The sequence below is a fragment of the Poecilia reticulata genome, chromosome 21 (assembly GCF_904066995.2).
Source record: "Poecilia reticulata chromosome 21, P_reticulata-male-v2, whole genome shotgun sequence".
NCBI lineage: Eukaryota > Metazoa > Chordata > Actinopteri > Cyprinodontiformes > Poeciliidae > Poecilia > Poecilia reticulata.
The window spans coordinates 14,252,119-14,273,062 of NC_088850.1; the positions used below are offsets into that span (position 1 = coordinate 14,252,119).

Genomic DNA, 20,944 nt, shown 5'->3' on the forward strand with positions numbered 1-20,944 from the left:
GATAGACCTATAAAAACAAGACTGCCTGTCTGAAGTGAACACTGCTATGTTTAAATGAAGAAGAGTCTTTTGCAGCTAACTGAAAGATAAAATCTCATACATATAATTAAAGGGGAAATTAGCACTTGCTAATTTATGTAAAAGAACCACCCTCAAGACACAATGACAGATTTGTTATTTAGTCAGGAGCAGCGTTGAGTTTGTACGACACAACTATTGAGGGAAGAAGCATTAGAAATCAGCAGCCAGACTGCTGCAACATCAGCAAAAGAAGAGGCCAGAGCTGACAAGATGTTGGGTTTGATTTTGTCAACTTATAAAACCAGCTAACGACAATAAAGGCACTTGAAAATGCTCAGTGTTTTTGTGTTACTAGGGATTCGCTGACATCTGATAATAAACATCTAAAATCAGTTTGATTAAGAGTTGTTAAGACTGCAGATTATTCTCAATAGAGTATCTGAATGTTGTCACATTTCTGCTTCCAGAAGGAATTTGGTGGAGTTTACGGGATTAATCCTACAGGAAGTTGAATTTGAACTTCAGACTATTTTTCAGCATGATGTTTACATGTAACATGGCTTTCTTCCAGGTGATTAAGTTCGGTGTACAGTGAGCTATATAGTTTGTTGAAAAATACTGACGTATAGCAAGCTATGTGACTGTCTTGTTCCGCTGCTGGTCATTTCACAAATTTACCATGCTTTACGATTCTGGTGTTTTTGTGAGCAACTTTTCTGAATATTTTGTTCCTGCTTTGACAAAAAATAATGTCAACGCATCAAATTCAAATTAATTTTATATAATCTGTTCAAATCTAATTGTAAGGAAATGTGGTTATGCGACTAAAGTAATCATTTGTCAGCAGGAGGTCTGTCAGAAATGTCTTGAATTGAACAGGGGTCTAAATCGGTCAGATTTCATATAAAACAATCCCAAGTAGGGACCAGAATTATGTAAATAAGATCTAACATCCAAATCCTTATAAATTAAAGTACAAATAAATGAAATTAAACCTGAGCTTTTATAATGTTTTGATGCTGCTGTCTCCATAATTCCTCAAAAGTACACAACATGGTATGGTTGTTTTCCTACAGAGCAAGAAGTGAATTTTCTTCTGCTGCTCAGCTGCAGTGCTGGTTTTTATACCATGACTTCCTGTAGGAATGCTTTTCCCATGGCATCATAATTACTACTTTGCTGGATGTGCTCTAGTGTGTATCCCAGTGGCTTTTGCTCTATAAATGTTCCTCCAGATTCTGTTTATTGGCCAACTCCAAAACGTGACGAGGTACCTGTCCGGATTTTTCATCTTCCCCATTTGAGCTTGTCGCCTTCTGTCGGGGAGATTCTCGATTTATTCTTTATTGCTATGTATCTCAATTGTTAGCTTGCAGTTGTCAGTTTCAAATGGGTAGAGAAAACCAAGAGTAGCAGTCGCACTTCTGGGATATTTAGGAAGTGGAGCCTTTTCCTCTCCTTGGTGCTGTATAAGAATTAAGAATATGCTCTCAGCATCTGCTGTCCCCATCTGGAGAGAGACGCAGGAATCTCCGGCTCTTACCCCGATTAGGAGAAGGGGCTGAAGTTATTGATCTTGTGAAGTCTCAGGAGTATTAGCTGATGTCGGGGTCATAAAGCTCCATTCGTGTTGCATGGCTTCTACCTGTGTGCTCGGAGTTATCATCCTGTAGATAAAGTTACATTTTCACCCCTATACAGGACATCAATTAAAATAAAATGTTTTTTAAGTCCATGTCTTATTAATATGGCCACATGAGAAAGGCACACAAATAAGGCGTCTGCAACAGATTTACTTCTTGCATCCCACAATGGTCACATTTATTGATAAAACAAGGTAAAATATAAATCACTGCATTTTTTTTCAATCCAGTGATCAGTAAATTATTTTGTTGTATTACACAGTTATCTGTTTTCCACAATTGGATCTATCATGTCCAAAGAGACATGATAGATCTCTTTGGATCCTATCATGTCTTGTACTTAACTTCCTGGCTGCAAAACATAAACAGTTTTAAAATCAGACATGATTAGATTCTTAAAAATAAATAATTTTCTGTCCTTCAAAAGCTGATGTCACGAATATCTAAGACTTATTTGTAGTATTTCTTTTGTGGAAACATTGTGGTTAGGCATAAGTGGCTTTTCGCAAAATGGTACATTTTGAAGTTCCCCTGAAATTAGGCATAATGACACAAAAGAGAAAAACACATGCAAGAAGAAAAACTGTCAAAACAGTGATCGACACGCTGATGTTTGAAGTAAGCGACTGAAAAAAAAGACTTTCATGATGAAATACTGCAATGTCTTTCTTTCTCTCCTTTCTGTCATTCATCCATTGCACTGTTTGTGATCTGGATTATGCCCCCTGCTCCTCTGAACACCATTTTCTGCTGAATTTCTGAAAATTCCTTATCCCCTCTCCCTCATTACCCCAGAACCCCTAAAATCCCCTTTTCTTTATACTACATCCTTTTTTCCCCTTTAGGTTACCTTCAAAGAAAGAAAATAATTAAAAAAAACACTTTTATCTTCAATCAATCAATCAAATTTTATTTGTATAGCACATTTCAGCAGAAAGGCATTTCAAGGTGCTTTAGAAAAAAATATTTTTTTAATAATTTGTTTTTGTTTCTCCTTTTTTTGCTCAATTTCTTTAAATAGATACAATTTTAAAATATCTTAAACACAGATGTAATCCTCATGGAGAAGAATGTGAAAACTGCTTGAAGGAATTACATTTGCATTAGATAGCATGTGATGTTGCATTGCTGTGATGTCAGCAGAATGTCTAACGGCCCTTTAGCTATTCCGCTGATGCCACAGGCTCTTTTCTCTGTTTTTTTTTTCTCTTTACAAAGGTGCTAAAGAATCAATAAATGTAAAAAATAAAAACTTGCTCCTGCCAGAGATGTACTGGAAGGTTCATTTAATTTCATTTTTTCCCCCCAGTTATTACATTTGGGAAAAATCATCATTTGTTGTTTTTTCCAAATCACATTTAAATGTTTGATTCTAACACATTTTGATTTAGTAACACACAGTTGTGTGCACCTATGAACAGTTCAACAAAATGCAATAAATATTTTGTAGTGCCTAAGATAAATTATATTGTAGATTGACATTAAATATGCAATTCATGTCTGAAATTTCTGGCACAAAAACAAAGAAAAAGAGAGGGCCAAGACTCCTTCACAGCAATGTAAAAGATTAATTTCAGTCATCACAATCTTTACCAAATGTCTTAATTCTTTGAAAACTTCATGTTGTATCCATTCCTGTTGCCCAACATTAAAATATACTTAATTCTCTGAGACAGAAGAGCAAAACAATATGAATTTTTAAAAGACCAATTTTTTTTTTCCAGGAAAGTGTTAAAGTTTTTGCAGTTACTCTTTGGGTCAGCAATTTTCGGATCCTGCAAATGTCAGTTATACAAGCAAGTCTTAGAGTAATGTCTTAGACAAAAAAGAAATGACAATTCTCATCCTAAGAAAGAGTGCAGGAAATCTAATCAGAAAACATAAAAACACATTTCTGAACAGAGTAGGAGTCGGAAAACAGTCGGAAAGGCTGGGACTTAAAATATGCCGAAGGTCGTAACAAGCAGGTGGTTGCAAGGTAAAAATTAGCGATGTTACCGTAGAGCTAGAAGGTCAAATCTTATCTAGAGCCATTTTGTTTGGAGTGTTTTCTCTTGCGTCCACCACCAGTTCAAATAGATAAATGTCTGGCCATTAGTATGTCCCAGCATACAATATTAATGGCATTCTATAATTTATCATTTAAATTAGCTAAAACTAACTTTATAGTTAACAGAGCAAACAGTCCACACTGCAAAGAAGAGAATTGTATATTTAAAAACTATTTGGTTATTAAATTAAAGATGAATAACATTTTTGGACAATTGGTTCTCAATTCTGTGTTAATCAGTCATCAATGTGACAAGTTGAAGGCAGCTATGGACTACACAGAAGCTGGAAAAAACGTTATTAAAGTTGTGCACTCTGGTTTCAGAGTTGTTGTTTTTACCAGTTATTTTGTACTGAGTTTGCAGTTCTGTTCCAAGTCCTACACTGGAGTGGAGCCCCAGCAATACTAATCAATAATAATAGATTCTAAGGATCACTTCAAATGTTAACGTGGTAATCATTATTGCCATTGTTTCAAACATTAAAACCTTGTTTTACAGCAGCTGCTCTATTACACATATGGTGTGATATGTCCTCTGGTTTGATTATAAAATATTAATGACCATCCTTTACAGGAAGGCTATGTGTTTTATATCCTCACATTTAAAGAGGAACTGAATTCAGGCTAAATTAAAATCAATCAAACTTTTTTAAAAACTGGACATCAGAAGTCATAAAATTCTGATTGGTGCATCACTTGCTCTGGATTTGTCTTTATACAGAAAGACAGTATACCTCTTACATATAATGGTACTTTTTAATTATATTTTTTTAATGAAAAACAACTGAAGTAGAAACTTGAGCCAACAGATAAATAGACCAAACTGCATCAGCCCTCAGAGCCTAATCAGGTGATGCAAAAACAAAAGGTGTTTCATAATTGCAAAGTAGTATATAAAAATGTGATAATAGCGTCATGGTCTGAAGAGTTTTTAGAGATATCCTCGAAAGGGCTCTGGATGTCACAAAGTCACCTTAAATTATTATAGACCTGAATTATAACCTAATGAAAGATAAGGGAAATTAAAAAGAAACATTGTCAAGAGCAGACGGAGAAAAAAAATGCTAATTATATAGCTTAACTTTAAATTTAACAAACTTTGTTTGAATAGTAATATAAAGGTTAAAATGAAAGAAATTGCCATCACTAAGTTGTAGTAATGATCTTAATGAGTTGTGTGTATGTCATGTTTAACACTTAGCTTCATGGTCAGTGGCCTCATTAGCACTAATACTGCAATGGAGTATCTGCACATAATTAGTGGAACGGCAAAGGGGGGGAGGGGGGAAGAAACCAGGCATAGGTTGTAAAGGAATAATCACTTCATAAACAGGCTCAGCTGCACTGTGGGTCATAAAACACCATGAAGGGGAGGGATCACGAGAAAGACATGAGGAGGACAAGCAGGAGCGATTCAGCGGACTTAACGCCATGGATTTTATTAAAGAATTACGAACTACTTAGTCTCAAACAATCCCAGTCAACTGCAGCAGTGCATTAAGAGTGCACATTTGTCTAATAGGGGACTGTTAGTAGTCCCCTATTACAGGGCACTGATGAGTAAAATATTGACTTCTAATGATTATGGTTTGAAAGAACGATTTGGACAAGTGTATAGTAACAAGAAAAACAAGGAAATTAAAGTTAGTTAATTAAGAAAGAAACTGTGTAAATGGGAGGTCACTTGATCTAAATTGTTATTCTGGTCAATTCAACAATATACCACTGTTTCAATGGTCCATCACTTCCAAGGTTAGCTCTGACAATCAGCATTTTAAATACCACTGTGACTTTCACTTCAAGAAATACTGTACATAGAAAGATTGCAGCAATAAAATATTTCTTTATATTAAATTGGGTTTATCAAACCAATTTATCTATTTAAAGATGCCTGGTGAAGTTAAGCCTCAAGAACCTCAAATTTAAAGGCATGTGATAGTTTTATAAACTTTGCAGTTTATAAACTTGTTTTGCTCCTGAAAAAAGATTTTTTCCCCCTTTAAGTCTAAAAACCAATGTAATATTTGAATAGAGCTCAATCATTTTTAAACAAGAATCATGCATGTTTGTGTATAATGCAACCATGTATGCTTCTAAATGTACAGCATCGCACCGCAAGTGATGGAAATCAATACTCCAATAAGTGAGAGAATTGTGGCTGCAGGCAAAGATAAATGCGTTGATAAAAAAAAATCTCCATCTCTTTACTCAGCATATTGCCTTACAGGAGAATTACACTCACAGCTACAATTATCTAAGAACATTCTCATAAAAACTGCGCCGGAAAATACAAACTAATAAAGAGTATTAATGAGACTCGTATAATGGCAGGTAAATGTTCATCAAAACCAAAACAAAAAGAGGGCTATTTTGCAACATGTAAACACCACATGCAGAACAGTTATGGCAAAGAGCAGCTCTGTTTCACAAATGAGCACTTTAGCCACTGTAATGAAAACTTCCCTTGTGAACAAGTGGAAAGTGGCTCATTATGCCTTGGGGAGTAATGGAAACTCAGTCTCTGTATCGCTAAGCTATAAGTTTCTCAGTCATGCCTCAGAGCAATAATCAGATGAGAAAGTTAAGAACCGTAGGCTTTAAAAGCGAATAGAGGGCAACTGAAAGCTGGAAATCAGATGAGTGCCGTAAAGAAGTCTAAGTGTAAAAGAAATGCATAAAAACCTTAAACAGAGGTAAATTTAACATACAAGACAAGCTACAACTTTGAGGTTATATACTGGTACAAATTATGAATGACAGATTTCCTTGGAAATGGTTTGATTTTATTTTATATTAAGTTAACTTGTTTAATATAGCCAAATGACTTTGTATTAAAAAATTACAGGGAAAAAAAACTCAAGTTAAACAAAAGTATGAAATTACACATTTATTTTTAGCAAACAAATGTTGATGAAAATTGTTTTTGTACCTGCAGATATTTTTAACACACTATTTGTAATTAACAAAATATGTCATAGTAATGTAAATGAACAGAAAAAAAAATAATGTGAAAAACATTATTACTGAAAAACATTTCAGTAAGCTTTTACTAAAAAGCCTAGTTCTTTTCCCAGCCTAGAGAAAATCACTAGGCTCATTTAAAATCAACTTTATCTGACAGATTTCAACATGTTTTTGTGAATGACAGATCTACTAGCGGTCATTAAAGCTTTGTTTACATGGTAAATTTTCATAAACGATGACAGTTTGTCATCTTTGGACTTGAGCATCCTAGTAAGTTAACATGAGCAAATTTAAAAGACATTTGGTCCTTTCCATGATCAGTGCATGTCCTCGTCTAACGTCTTGCACCTGTGTAATACTATCAAAAATAAAGATGCAAAAAAAATAAAAAACTAATTTAACTTGGAAAAAAAAATTACTTACCAGAAAGCACCTCTAGTAATAAACAGAGAGAATATAAAAAGTATGAAAAAAATTAACAAAAAAAAAATATATATATATATATATATATATATATATAGATATAGATAGATAGACTTAAAACTACAGAGAGGTTCTTGACCATATAACATATCTACCAGTCCATTCAAAGACAGAGCCAGGGAAAATCGACAAAGCTTTCTCAAAATTTCTCAGCGTGACCAGGTCACATTGACAGACTAAATTAAATTCAGCCAACTGTGTGGAAAGCAGTGCATTAAGGTCTTAATGACACTGATGCTTTCTGGATAGCTTGGAAATGTATCAACAGAACATTTTTCCTCTTCAAGTTGCTGTGCTTAGCAAATTTTTGGAGTTAACCGATTTGCAAAAGTTTTACTCCCTTGTAAATTCTTCCATATTTTTGGCAAGTTACAATGACAAACTTTAATATATTTCAATACAGGACAGTGCAAGTTCAAATTAAGTTTTTTTTTTTTTTTTTTGCCTCCAAGTACCATCCGGTGCAAACAATTACCTTCAAAAACTCAAAATTTGTAAACAGAGTTTGCCTGTGTGCAATTTTATCAAAGTATAAATCCATCTGGCCTGTGAAGGCATAAGATTATTATTAACAGTATTATGAAGATGAAGGAACACAGCAGATGTGTCAAGAAGGTTTCGGGCATGTTGACAGGAGGATTATGTTACAAGATAAGATCCCAAGCTCTATGCATCTGACAGCTTAATTCAATCAATCATCTGAAAGTAGAAAAATGGCACAATGGAAATCCTTCCGATCGACAACATGCACGTCCTCCTAAACTTGCAGCCCAGGAGGGGCAGAGAGCATTTGTCAAAGAAGCCAAGAACTCTAGAGTAGCTGCAAAGATTCATAGTTCATGTGGGAGGATCTGTTGTTAAGACAACTATTGACCATGCCCTCAGAGGTATGGCTTTTATTGAAAGTACGACATAACAGCCATACTGCTGACAGAAAATCAGAAATGGCTTGTGCCATTTTGAAGAGGAAATCAAAAGTTTGTGGAGACACAGTAACAATGTGGAGACGTCAACCCAAAAGTCAAAAGATGGAACAAACACAAGGCAAAAATGTAATTAAGAACCTGTGACAAGGCTTGAGGATTGATGTTCACATATGCTCTTCCAGTTTGACTGAGTTTGTGCAATGTTACAAAAATGATTAAGTAAAAAAAATGTGTATGTAGATGTACAAAGCTGGTTGAGACACGACCTCCAGGAAGAGGGTTACACTGCAGTGAAAAGTGTGAATGATTGATTTTCTTAATTCTGAAATGATAGTGGTGTAGGATATTGACATTCACTAAAAATGACAAAGCATTTTGCTACAGCATTTATTATGAATATGCATGCGAGTTAAGTCTCTATTGTGTTGTTACTGCATGTAAAGTGGATTCTCTATAATCGCATGTAGCTAGTATACACAATTTAAAACTGCAAATCCATCTTAAATGAGTGCATTCTTCACTCTAGCTTTCAATATTCTTTCTTTTCTGGGAGCTTCAGTTTGAAATTCACTTTAATAAATCAGCAGAATAATATGAAAACAAGCTGCTCAATGAAGCTTTAAAAATACACCTTGAGTAAATCCTCAGAGGGCTCTATTCCTATTTGCAAATAGATGATTTCAGTAGCTTGAGTGTTTGGTGTCTTATTGACTGGGTATGAAATTATGAGATAGACACTGGAGAATTGAAAAGGCACAAGAGTCATTCACACAGTGTTACTGCTCTTCAAGAAGAGAGTGGGAAACACTCGGAGACAGCTTGACACACCGCAACACACAAAAACAGACATCCATCAGCCGCTGTCTCAGGAAAACAGATCTTAGACTGAAATCAACACCAAAATGTTAGCCTGCAGGAAAAGCTTAGACACTACAAACATCCAAAAGCATGCACACAGATGTTTCATGCCCATCCATGTATCAGAAAACATTTGGGTATGTGACACATTTTCTCTTCTGCTAACCCAATTTGCAATGCAAAGCAGAGAGTGCATAAAACATAGATACACCCTGCTATACTTATCTGAAATTAAATATCACAGAATGTAAAATGCATGACACTTTAAAGATAAGAGAAAGCAAGAGACCGTTTGAGAGAACAGTACAATGTGAAAGGCATGTACTGCTTAGATGGTATTGTGAATAGAGAGGACTAAGACTTGACAAGTCATGCAGGATGGTAGGGGACACAAAAGTTACTGAACAAAGAAGTGAAGAAGTGCTTAATAAAAAAATGCAGCATAATCAAAAAGACGCACCATGAAAACGTTTGACAATTTTTCAAGCTTAAAGTTGTCTGTCCAATGCTCGTTTAATAGGACACTTTTCTGTTTTTTTACTGGCTAGATACGCTGAATCAATTATCATTTTTATCTTGTATTAGTGTTCCTTGTGTTAGCCTCCATTTTTACATCAACAAAAGAGCTGTATCCCTTCCATTCCTACTACCTTCAAATTATTTTTCTTTTAATAAAAACAACTAGCCACCTTGTTTTCTATTTTTTGTTTGTTGTTCATACGTTTGTCCAAGGCAGAAAACTGGATGTTCTCCAGGATGTTTTCTCAAACATATACTTGAGATTTTTTTCTTTGTTTTGCTTTTTATGATGGCGAGATAGGGTAAAAAAAATATATAGCTATGTGGTACTAAAATCAGAAACTGTTTACAGTAACATGTAGGAGAAAGAAGCGAGGGATGTACAAGGAAACACACCAGTTTTTTCCTTGTTACAAACATTTTTGTGTCAAAAGAACTTTTGTGATATTTGGGCAGAAAAAATCCTTTACAAGCCCCTAAGCAACAACATCAAGAAAATACTTGTTTCCTTACAGACTTATTATGATTTTGGTTTTTTCGTCACACTTAAATGTTTATGATCAAACTAAACTAAAAGAAAATATATTTTGGAATGACATTACTGCTACAGAAAGCCACTACTGATTGGACGTCAATACCTTCAGTCTGTAACAATATTGTTTTCATATCTAACACCTAATTTAACAAAACCATGGTCACACTAATAAATTTGTACACATTGAGTCTTTAATTACACAAGTACATTAGGTATAATTAAAGCAACATCTCTTCTGACTGGAATATATAATATACTCCTTTTTTGACTAGTCCAACCATCAGAAAGAATGAGAACATGGTGCTAAAAATGAGAGTGATGGGAAGGAGTTATTTAAACCACTAAGGCCTGTAGCTCATCACCAATGATATGTCAGAGAAATATCAGTGGAAACATAGAAAAACCTGTTCAGTAATCAAAGGAAATGTGACAAAAAGTTTATAAAAATAAATACAAAAGATTTCTGACAAGCCATTCTTAAATATGTGAATAAAATAGATAATATTTTAGCATTATTTTATCTTTTGAGAGATGATCATATTTCATATCAGAAATGCATTGCTTGGTTGAAAAACAGCAATAATTAATAAACATCTGCCACAGATATGAACAAGTGTAGGATTAACTTCAATCCATTTAATAGTTCTTATGCAGTTACAAAGTTTTAAAGCATTTTTCAGACAAGGTAATACCTAGTGCAGAAAACACATACTTGTGAGGCAAGAAAATGGCACAAAACTGAGTGAAAACGCTAAAACGAAGTTGCCGTAACCTCATCAATAACAGTTGAGGGACAGCAAGACCTCAAACAAAATGAGAACAAGCACTCAAGCTTGTTCACACCGAAGCAACAAAAAGGGAAGCGGACGGTAAACAAAACGGAAAGAAAGAGCTAAAATTTGAAAGTGCAGCTGCTACAGAGAACGGAAAAGGAGAAAGGCTGTATATATATTTTAAGTTAATGGGCTTGAACTTTACTTGAGGCAGGAGGTTGAGGAGTGATTACTGCCATTAAGATGCGGGAAAGACTGTGTGCATCAAAGTGAAAGTGTGTGTGTGGCATTGGCAGCCAGTGTATTAGTGTGGGTAGGGATGTACAAGTGTACATTTCTGTGCACAGTGCTGACCTTGAATGTCAACTGGGACACACTTATCCACTTTTTTCTGCTGGCCTCTTTCCTTCTTCTCTCTATTTTCTCTGTCTTTTATTTCTACATTTTACCTCCCTCTTCCTACCTGAACTAAAACCCATGAGAGCCACAGACCACTCAAGAATAAGGTCAGAGCCGTTTCTTCCTTTATTCTGTGCCAATCAACCCCTAACAACTCAAGTGCTACTCTTCTCCGTCCTCACCTTTCCTTGTCTGTCGTATTTGTATCTCAGTCAGTCTTGACTTATTCAAGTTTTATCTCAAAGATAATGGTCCAACAATCAAAGAAATTAATCTTTTTTTTCCTGAATTTTCCAATTAAAATAAAACTATTTAGTTCTCACAATAACAAACAAAACAAATTTAGAAAAAATCTAAATAAAACGGAAATTAGTGGATTACACGCTTTTACAGTAAGAATCAATAAGAATCTCCAGTTTAATGTTACGTTTCTATTTTAGGAGAATTCTGATGTTCTGATGTTATAGCTGTCCTTCATCACACTCCATACCGACATGGCTAAAAGTACATGACACTGGTTTAAAATAACCTTTCCAGGGCATACTTTGAAGCACAACAAGAGAAATTCACATGCTTGTTTAAGATAAGCCTTATTTGGCCAACATTATCTGTGATTTAGTTGACAGCAAACGTATGTCCTGTTAGAATTATACATTGATGCCTTATGAAAGTAATAATAGTTTAATAAAAACAAATCCCTTACTTTACTAAACTATTTCAAAGTGAATCTGGCCAAACCATATGATACTTTTATCCACCAAACAAATCTCAGTTTTTTTGCAGAGGTCTGTTCCTGTAACCATCAAATCATCCCTCTTGTTATTCATCCATCTATGTGTTTTTAGTTATCCATCCACTTCTTCCACTGGCTTTTTAGCCATCCGTTGATTGGTCCATCCATGCATCTGGATGTATGGATGGAGCATTCATCCAACCATTCACTCCTTCTATCAGTCCATATATTTATTTATTTATTTATAGTCATCGATACATCCAACTACCCATCTGATCCCACCAGGTTTTCATCCCCAAGCCACATATCCATCCATTTGTCCATCCATCCGTCTGTCCGCCAGCCATCACAACCATCCATTCTCTCATTTGTACATGCGTTTGTTTTTTCAGCCATCCATCAAGTCAACACACCTGCTATTCATCCCTCAATTAATTTGTTAATCGATTTTTCTCTTTAGTTATCGATTCATTGATCATTTATCCACCCATCTAGCTATACATTCACCATCCATCCATCTCTCTAGCCATCAGTCATAGATCCATCCTTTTTCCAAGTTCCATATTTTAAGCCAGGGCTCTCCACAACTATCTTTATAAAATCAAAATGAATTTCAGTGTTTATACTTTAAAAGGACCAAGTGTTTTAGACGTTTGAGGCTTTAGAACTATGGCATTTTGACAAGAAAGGAACCCTCATTAAAACAGTAAGACGATGTAAGACTTTTTTCACTTTGATACAGCTACTGGCATTAAATGATTAGCATACCACCATCTTTTATCACCGTTCATTGAGTTCATTGAACATTGTCTGAACATGCAAACCTGATAGAGAGTGTGGTTTTTGTCCTTGAAGCAGGGCACGAGGCGGGAGTAGATCTGCAGGGAGTAGTAGTAAGCAGCCAGCTGGAGTGACAGAGCAGAGTGGCACTGCTTCTCAAAACACTTGTTGGCATCCAACACCTGCATGTATTAGAGACCATATGTTATAAGGAAAAAAACAGTCAAAGCATTTGGTATTTTTACCAGCCTGGCTGTAAAATGTATAGAAAAATTATAAAATTTAGTCCCATAGTCTGATTCACACTTTTAAAATACCTCACAGATGACAGTACCACTGAACTCTCTTCCAAATAAGTCTTTTCATCTCTTTTAGAAGCAGCTAGCTAAATAAAATTGAGCCAAATTATATCACAACTTGTGGCCTCTATATCTGCAAAGCTGGTAAAGATACACTTGGGCCACACTAAGGGAAATTACATATGCACAACACCGGTAACAGGCTTTAATTTAAAATAAAAACCTTCAAAAATCATGTATTTTTCAACAGTACGCTACATCATGTTGGTATATTTCAACAAAAAAATGCTGAAGTTTGTGGATGTAATCTAACAAAAATGGGAAAAAAAAATTCAAGGGTAAAAAATACTTGCAAGGCACAAACATGCACCATGTCTCTGTATTGCATGTTAGTCTTTATTGATTAAGATCTGTTTGTTACTCTGGATGCACTTTATGGGTAACACAGAAATGTTAAAAGTACAACTGCACTGAAAGAGAAAAGCATGTTCATTGCCACTAGATAATTTGTGTGACCGTGTGCGCATACCTGAGGCAGGGCCAGTAAGTAGGACAGAGCCAGCATCATGTCTCTGGGAAATGCATCATTGGCCAGCTGCAGCAAAACTGAATAGAATGGAGGGATGCAAGGGAAGAAAGAGAAGAAAAGATTTTAAATGAACCGCTAACTTAGCCCTTTTTTAAAAGAGAAAAAAAAAAAAAAAAAGGGAAGGTTTGTAGTGTAAATATGAAACGTCCTTAACATTTTGGTCAAATTTTGGATTCTCTCCTCTCTCCTTCTGAACTGCACTACTGCCCCTAAAACATAGCTGATTGTGCTAATTATGCACTTGAAATAACTGGCAATGAATTTTTACATCACTCTGCGAAAATGTGACCAACTCATTTTTGCGAGGTTGTAATTCAGCCACACTGGAAGGTTGCCAGGCTGGAATGGCCTGTCATTCCACTGTATCACTATTGGATTTAACCATTAATGGCTTCAAAGCATCACACTATGAACACTTCATTCGACTTTTGGGATGGTGCTCCTTTTCTCGAATGCTGTCTTTGTTTCAGACCAGATATAAAGGGATGAATGCTTTCCAAAAATTTTAGAAGATATAAAATTGAGGCAAATACACATTACATAGATGGGTAATCTATTGTCTTCTTCCGAATAATTTGAAGCTTTAAAACATGAAGAAAAAAAATGGACACAAGGAAGCCGTAAAGGGTAAAGGGTTCTTTTATGATGCAAATTTTCAAATTTTTTATCATTAAATCAGCTCTTAATAGGGTTAGGGTTTAAAATCTTTACAGAATTAGGTTGATCAAAAGTCTTTTTTTGGTCAAAAGGTTACTGCACCGAACACTCAATAAGACAATTCAAATACTGACTAACTATTAGGATCTCAACAAAACAGGTGCTCAATTAGAAGTGAAAGACTCAAGAGTACATAAAGGTACAAACGAGTACTGGCAAATGGGATTTATCAGCTCTACAAAGTCAAAACGAAAACAAAGACTGACTTTTTTGTACACTGCCTGGCTAAAAGACAAAGAGGAATCAGAAAGTAAACAAACATCACACACACTTTTCAGGTTTACCACTGCAGATGAACCCAAACCACTCTGAGCACACAAATGCACTTAATTAATCACTCACTAACTGAATCGCACACACACAGAAAACAGTGGGAGTGAGCAGAGGGAAGCAGACAAAATCACTTTGTAGTCCACAAAGAAGAAGAGGCCTGTGTTCGTGATAAGAGCAGCAGACTAACTGGAACAGACAGAAGAAAGCAGAGCATGGACACTGGCTGAGAGACAGGTTCAGGGGTAAAGGAAGACACATGCTCTGAAGAACAAAATGCACACCACTGTGCACCCATACAGAAGCATCCAGTGGATGACATGTTCAGCTAAAACTTCTGTGTGGGGGTGCGCGTGTGTGTGTGAGCAGGGGTGGAGGAAGTTTAAAGAGCCATAACAGCTCTCTTAGGAAGTGAGCCCACCTCCACCCTTAACTTTCTTTTCTCTTCCCTCCTCTCCTACCCCCTGGGTTTCAATGAGCTACACCTCAGAATGAGCTGATTACATGCCTCTTTAAAGTTACAGATACCATCGGGACAGGAATTACCAGAGGGGTAAACACGTACACGCACTTAAACACACACACACACTCTCTATCTCTCAAACTAGATAACCCCGACTTTAAAGCAGGAGATATTTCTGCTTTAGAGAGAGATGAAGGGGGACACTGATAAAGAGACCTCATGGAGGAGAGCGGGCATAAGACAAGGCTAGTTTGTTGCACACATCAATTTGGATTTCTACATCAGCTAAATGTGGCACATAGGTAGCAGAATGGCGGCACATACTGCGGAAAAACAAGTGATTAAGGCCAGTCGGTGGCAGCACATAATGCTCAGTGTGTAGTTCGATGTAAACTGTGCATCTTTGTGTCTGTTCACGTTAAGCACTTGCCCTGGCACCTCAATGCCGCTGAGTCAATGTTCACCCTTGTCATCATTAATTACCTCCACCTTATCAGGGGTCAGGTGGAAAATCAGTGTATTTATTTTCTTAAAGGCCATATCCTAGTCTGTTTTTAAGGACAGCCGGTGCGGTGGACAGATACGCCAGTCATTAATCGAAGCTTGTTATCGGGGGGGACGAAGGCGTCCGGAGTGGCTTTTCTCTTTCACAACACGTCGCGCTTCGCAAGCAACTCCGAAGGGAAGGTGACTTTTAGGGAGGCAGATATGCATATGAATGGCAGGGACAACCATAAGAGAGCCTTAGTTTGGTTACGGGGAAGTTTGTATGTGCACAAGGTAGATATGTGGATGCATACCAACACACCGCCGCTCTTTGGCCAGAGATAGCTATACACACATACACACACATGTTTGCTCTCTACTTTTGTTGTTGCATTGATTTTGTTGAGCAGCTGTGATCCATCATATGGTGTGGCCTTGATGTTTTGACATGATGCTATCTCCCTGGTACCACTGCAGTGATCCGTCATTAATTACTCTTGCCGTGGGACGCGTGAGGATACATTAATTAGCAGAACGAGGCTATTCTTCCCATGTTATCCCCAGCTCCAACACACATGGGCTCTGTGGCTAAGACGGATGAGGTGAGGGAGGGCAGGGTATGGTGTGAGGAAAAGGGGTTGACAACACTGTGCTCTTGGCAAATGACACCGCTTCAATTGTGAGACAAAGCACTGAGAAATGGTCCAAGTTAAACAATACTGACTCAGTTTACCCACAAGCTACAAATCTTCTTAATACCATAGATTCTGCAAATGTCACAAAGTTCCGTTTAGGATTCATTTAGGACCAATGTGATTTAAATTTAAGCTCATCAAGATTCATGAAAAGTACCTTAAGCTATAGCTGAGCCAAGAATTATTCATACCTCTGGGGTATAGAGGTTCAAAGTATTCTCAACTGTGATTGGAAAGAGATATAGATGTGTGTCAAAATATGATACTAAAAGGTTCCGTAATTTTGCAAACTGTGAGAGTTCAGAGACGGAAAAAACAAATCTCTGAAAACTTCAAAAACAACAAAAATAAAAGGAAGCCCAGTCAAAGTCTGAAGTAGGCTGTTTATACTCTAAAACCCTCTAATGAGGCTGAGTTATAACAAAAGATGATTAAGAGGCCAGAAAGTCTTACAGGGCAATTTTTAAGACTTTTTGCCATTTATCGGCAACAACTGAATAATTACTATTACTTTGAATGACCGTGTTTCCACAACCCGGGGGCAAATTCTTTCCACAAAGGGCTATGTTGGCTTTAACAGCTTTTTTCAACTTAAATTATGAGAAAATCTGAGTAAACAGGACAAAGTTATCTTGAAAAATTCCTTGCCATTACACAATTCAAAGTTGAATGTCTTCGTAATTAGATAAAGAAAGCATAAATATGCACATATAAAAATATAAAGATCTTTAAACTCAGAATGAAGAACTGCTGGCAGGATAAACAAGAATGATGTCACAACTCAGATACAGACACTCTAGACTACGCAAGAAATTACATGAAAATGGAAAGTGTTAATGGTCAAACAAGTTTATCACTACAAAATCTGCAATTTCACCTGTTTTATCTCCGTCACTAAGTGTTCCTTCATGCTTACCTTCTGTCGCAGGAAACAAGGTTTTTCCTTCTGTTTTAGCCTCAGCTAACTTCCCCGTCCTCAGCAAAACTTCAGCAAAGTTTTCCTGCGGCATTTCTTTGTAGGATGAGTAAACATCTTGACTCTAAGAGACAGAAGAGGAGAGAGTGATGACGTACTTAGGGTTATAGCAAGTACATTCTTGCAGATGGGTAGACTATAAAATAAGATAAAAAAATAGAGAGATGTGATTAAGATGACTGAGCATCTTCATTCACATGGAGTTAAGACAGATGAGAGATGGAAGTAGACAAATGAATGTTAGAGCCAAACAAAGAATTCCAACCAAGAGACCTTATGATATCTTTATAGGATGGCTGTGTGGCAAGTTGTTTCTCAAGTGTCTCAGTTGTGAACAATGAAGTTCCTCCTCCCACTTGCCTCAGAGCCACCGCTTCGACACTGAATGTTTCCCCGTCTGTCTTTAACACTCCATTCATCTTTCTGTCTCGGTGCATTTGTCTCTTTCTCCTTCAATCAGCCTCTTCCTCATCTCTTTTATCCTTCAATGCAACTTGTATGTTAAAAAAATGACCCTATTGATCAGGCACAGAGAGATGGATGCAGGGAGCAATTATTGTTAGATGGATGATGGAAGACGGATCAACGGTGGAGATGAAGTGAAAGAAGGGATTTGGAGAGGCCTATTAAAGTGTCATGAGAGGAGATGTATCGGCCTTTGCTGTTTCGCCTTATGTCCACTCCTTTACGTATCCATTTGATTTGTGTCTTGAGAGTAAAAAGCACAGAGATGACCCAAGGCGACCATTTTCTAAGTATAAAGGTCAATCTATTCTTTTTTTAACTTTTGACTCCTGCACTTTTCTGCTGCCATAAATCCTTATTTCAACATTCTGTTCTTATGGATTTTCCCCCACTCACCTTTCCTCTTCTGGTTAATATATGCAGCGTATTTCAGCTTTTTTATTTTCAAGTCATCTTGGATTTTGCTGACTAACATAATACCCATCTTAAAAAATGCTCCTTCCCTGATGTTAGTGCTTCTAAAGTGCTTTTGGCATTATAATTACTTAGACTGAAATCAATATTCATTTTGTCTTGACACAGTTTGTGAAGGAATGTATAAATCATGAGGAGGGGGAAAAATCAAATTAAACACCCTCAGTTAGGAGTCTACTCAGACCTTTTTTTTTACAATTTAAGAAGACGGCCTGCAGCAGAAAATAATGGTCCATGCCAAATACAGGTCCAAGCCACTCACCGGGTCTACATAGGGATCCTCAATGAGCTCCTGATAAAAGGCACTGCAGCCCTGGTGCTCCAGCTTGGAGTTTTCATACACCCCTTCCTGGTTGGTGGCTCCAGCTCCACGACCCTGAGGAGCCATCAAAACATGATTAAACTTTTACCACATGCCCACAGCACAGTCATCTCGCTCTGTCAAAGCTCATATCCTTGCATATTCTCTTTCTTAAGAAACCAGTGGCCATGTGGGCACCGTACTTGCCCAGCCACCCCGAGAGATGGCATCGTGCTCCACCTTAGTGACCACCTATCAGCCCACTAACCACAAGATGATAAAATATTTAGGAGCTTCAATTAATTATGCAACAGATGGACTTTGGTTTTTGGCGTTTTTAATGAAATCTGAATGGGAGAATGAGCATAGAATAAGTGGGAGAGAGGACAGAAACCTCTGGAATCAAATAACTCTCCATGTTCCTTACACTGTTGGTGTTTCTTTACCTCCAAACTGTTCACAATACAGGTGCATTAGGTTAGTAATGTGTGTGCACCTGAAGTGGACGGAGGTAATTAAGTGACTCCTTCACCCAACGGTGGTCGCTGACTGCTGTCAGCACTGCCTTGGTTGTCAGTCCAGTGGTGGTCAACACTTTCATGGTCTTTGCTGTAGTCCTATGAAGGAGGTCTCTAGATGTGCCAGCCTGCAGCCAAGAAGCGACGAGAGAAACCAAAGATGTTTCAAAGATTTAACAGTGTAATGAATGCAATGTGAAGGCCGTAGAATGACCCTGCATGACAGAACAAGATTTTTTTTGTACATAATGTTATCAATTGCAACAACACCTACAATCACAGCGCGGTGAGATTTCAGTCACATGTTAAGGTGGGAGGTGGAATTAAGTAAAAAAGTGAACAAACAAATTGCGTAAAAATAGAAATGTCTCAGGCCAAACTGATTAATAGACATCACTTGAATAGGATGCATCTAAAGTCAGATAAAATGTTTCAAAATCCACATATGTCCAGTTCCTGAATGTCATGACCTTCAAGAGGCTATTTATTCTCCAACACAGTCCAACACGGTTGAATTAAACAACCTGAAATTCCTCCACAGCGATGTAAAAGACATATTGCCACTTGTTGCAAAACACTATCAATGTCATCTTCACATGTGGTCAGGTTGTTTTAGAAATACGTTTTCAGCATTATTGAAAAGTAAACCTCTTCTCTAAACTATCCTAAATGTAAAATAATGCAACAAAGACACCTCTTTAAAAGAAAATATTGTTCTTTTCAAATTGAATGGTGTTTGTGACTATGCAGTCAAATTTTATGTCAGGTTTCGCATTTCCATGTTATGCCCACATGTTCTCAAAACCCCACTTACACTGCAAGTGGGCTGGATCCAAATTATTTTGCATCCTTCCTCCATATTTAATTTGGCAAGGGATTGCGAGTCAAGGAATTGAAAAACAAGAGAAAACAAATACATACAGACACAGATGTAATAATGCAAACAGACATCTAGAGGTCTTAAATATACACAAGTGAGATCTGGTGGCATTAATATAACAATAAAATGACAACAGGCAGCTTCAGATGAGCTTCCATACAGACAAAAAGCAGTTCAAGTCATGAAACATTAACACCCACTCAAGGCATCATAAAGCAGGGAGTGCTGAAGAGAAGAAGAAAGGGCATAAATTAACCAAGGGAACTGAGCAGACCTTAACATTAAGTTTACAAGTCATCAAATATGGAGCTGTAGGGAAACACATAAACAGAACCAAAGGTTTAAGATATAGCCCGCCTGGGTATACTCAGACAACCAGCTTAGACAAGGATCATATAATCACGTAAGGCAAAGCACATTAAATGAATAAAAGACACAAACCTTGAGATAGTCAGCCTTAGCTACTTCTTGTCCACTCTCTGTCTTGGCAGGCTCCATTTGATAATTAACAGCCTGGTACAACAACTGCAGGACAAACAAGTAACAGGTGAAGTTAAAGTTACACGGTTTATTGTCTTTGTATATATACGACAACATTCTGGTTGTCATTCCAATTTCTGAGCTGCCACAAGGAAAGGGAGTATCATAAAAAAGAAATGTCAGAATTCTTTTTTTAGCGGAAAAAAAATAAAACGTGTTATGTATTCCTTGATTTCTGTCTTTCTGACATGTGCTGTACTTGTTAAAGGAGGATGAATTATGATCAACTAGACAAATGCCGTATTAATGTGTTCACGTAGGTTCGGGAGTAGGGCCACACCATAACCACACTTTTCATTATAGTCAGCTCTCCTGTTCAGCACAGAGCTTAATCCTTTGTCCATTATATCTTACAGTCTTCGCTCCTATATGTGAAATACGTGTGAAAAAAGAGAAAATGCAACATCTATGTGAGCCAAACACACTTTTCAGGAGGAAAAGTGTTTTACTAAAATTGCTCCTTCCAATGTAAATACATACAATTGTTGAACATCAGAAGTCAAACTACTAGCAAAAGTGAAAAGGAGAAACACTGGATATGATTTGCATGTGCAGAAACATCTGCCAAGCTTTGAACATGCTCCTAT

At 36.9% G+C, this 20,944-nt stretch overlaps 1 protein-coding gene across 1 annotated transcript in view; it reads right to left on the reverse strand.

The window, feature by feature from the left end:
* Positions 1-20,944, reverse strand: part of nbas (NBAS subunit of NRZ tethering complex) — a 163,972-nt gene that overhangs the window by 70,403 nt on the left and 72,625 nt on the right. The window contains exons 36-41 of the mRNA XM_008398001.2: positions 20,259-20,342; positions 18,916-19,065; positions 18,381-18,494; positions 17,120-17,243; positions 13,513-13,589; positions 12,729-12,866 (exon numbers count right to left, since the gene is read on the reverse strand). Of these exons, the coding sequence (XP_008396223.2) occupies positions 12,729-12,866; positions 13,513-13,589; positions 17,120-17,243; positions 18,381-18,494; positions 18,916-19,065; positions 20,259-20,342 (687 nt within the window). The remainder of the gene's footprint in view (positions 1-12,728; positions 12,867-13,512; positions 13,590-17,119; positions 17,244-18,380; positions 18,495-18,915; positions 19,066-20,258; positions 20,343-20,944) is intronic.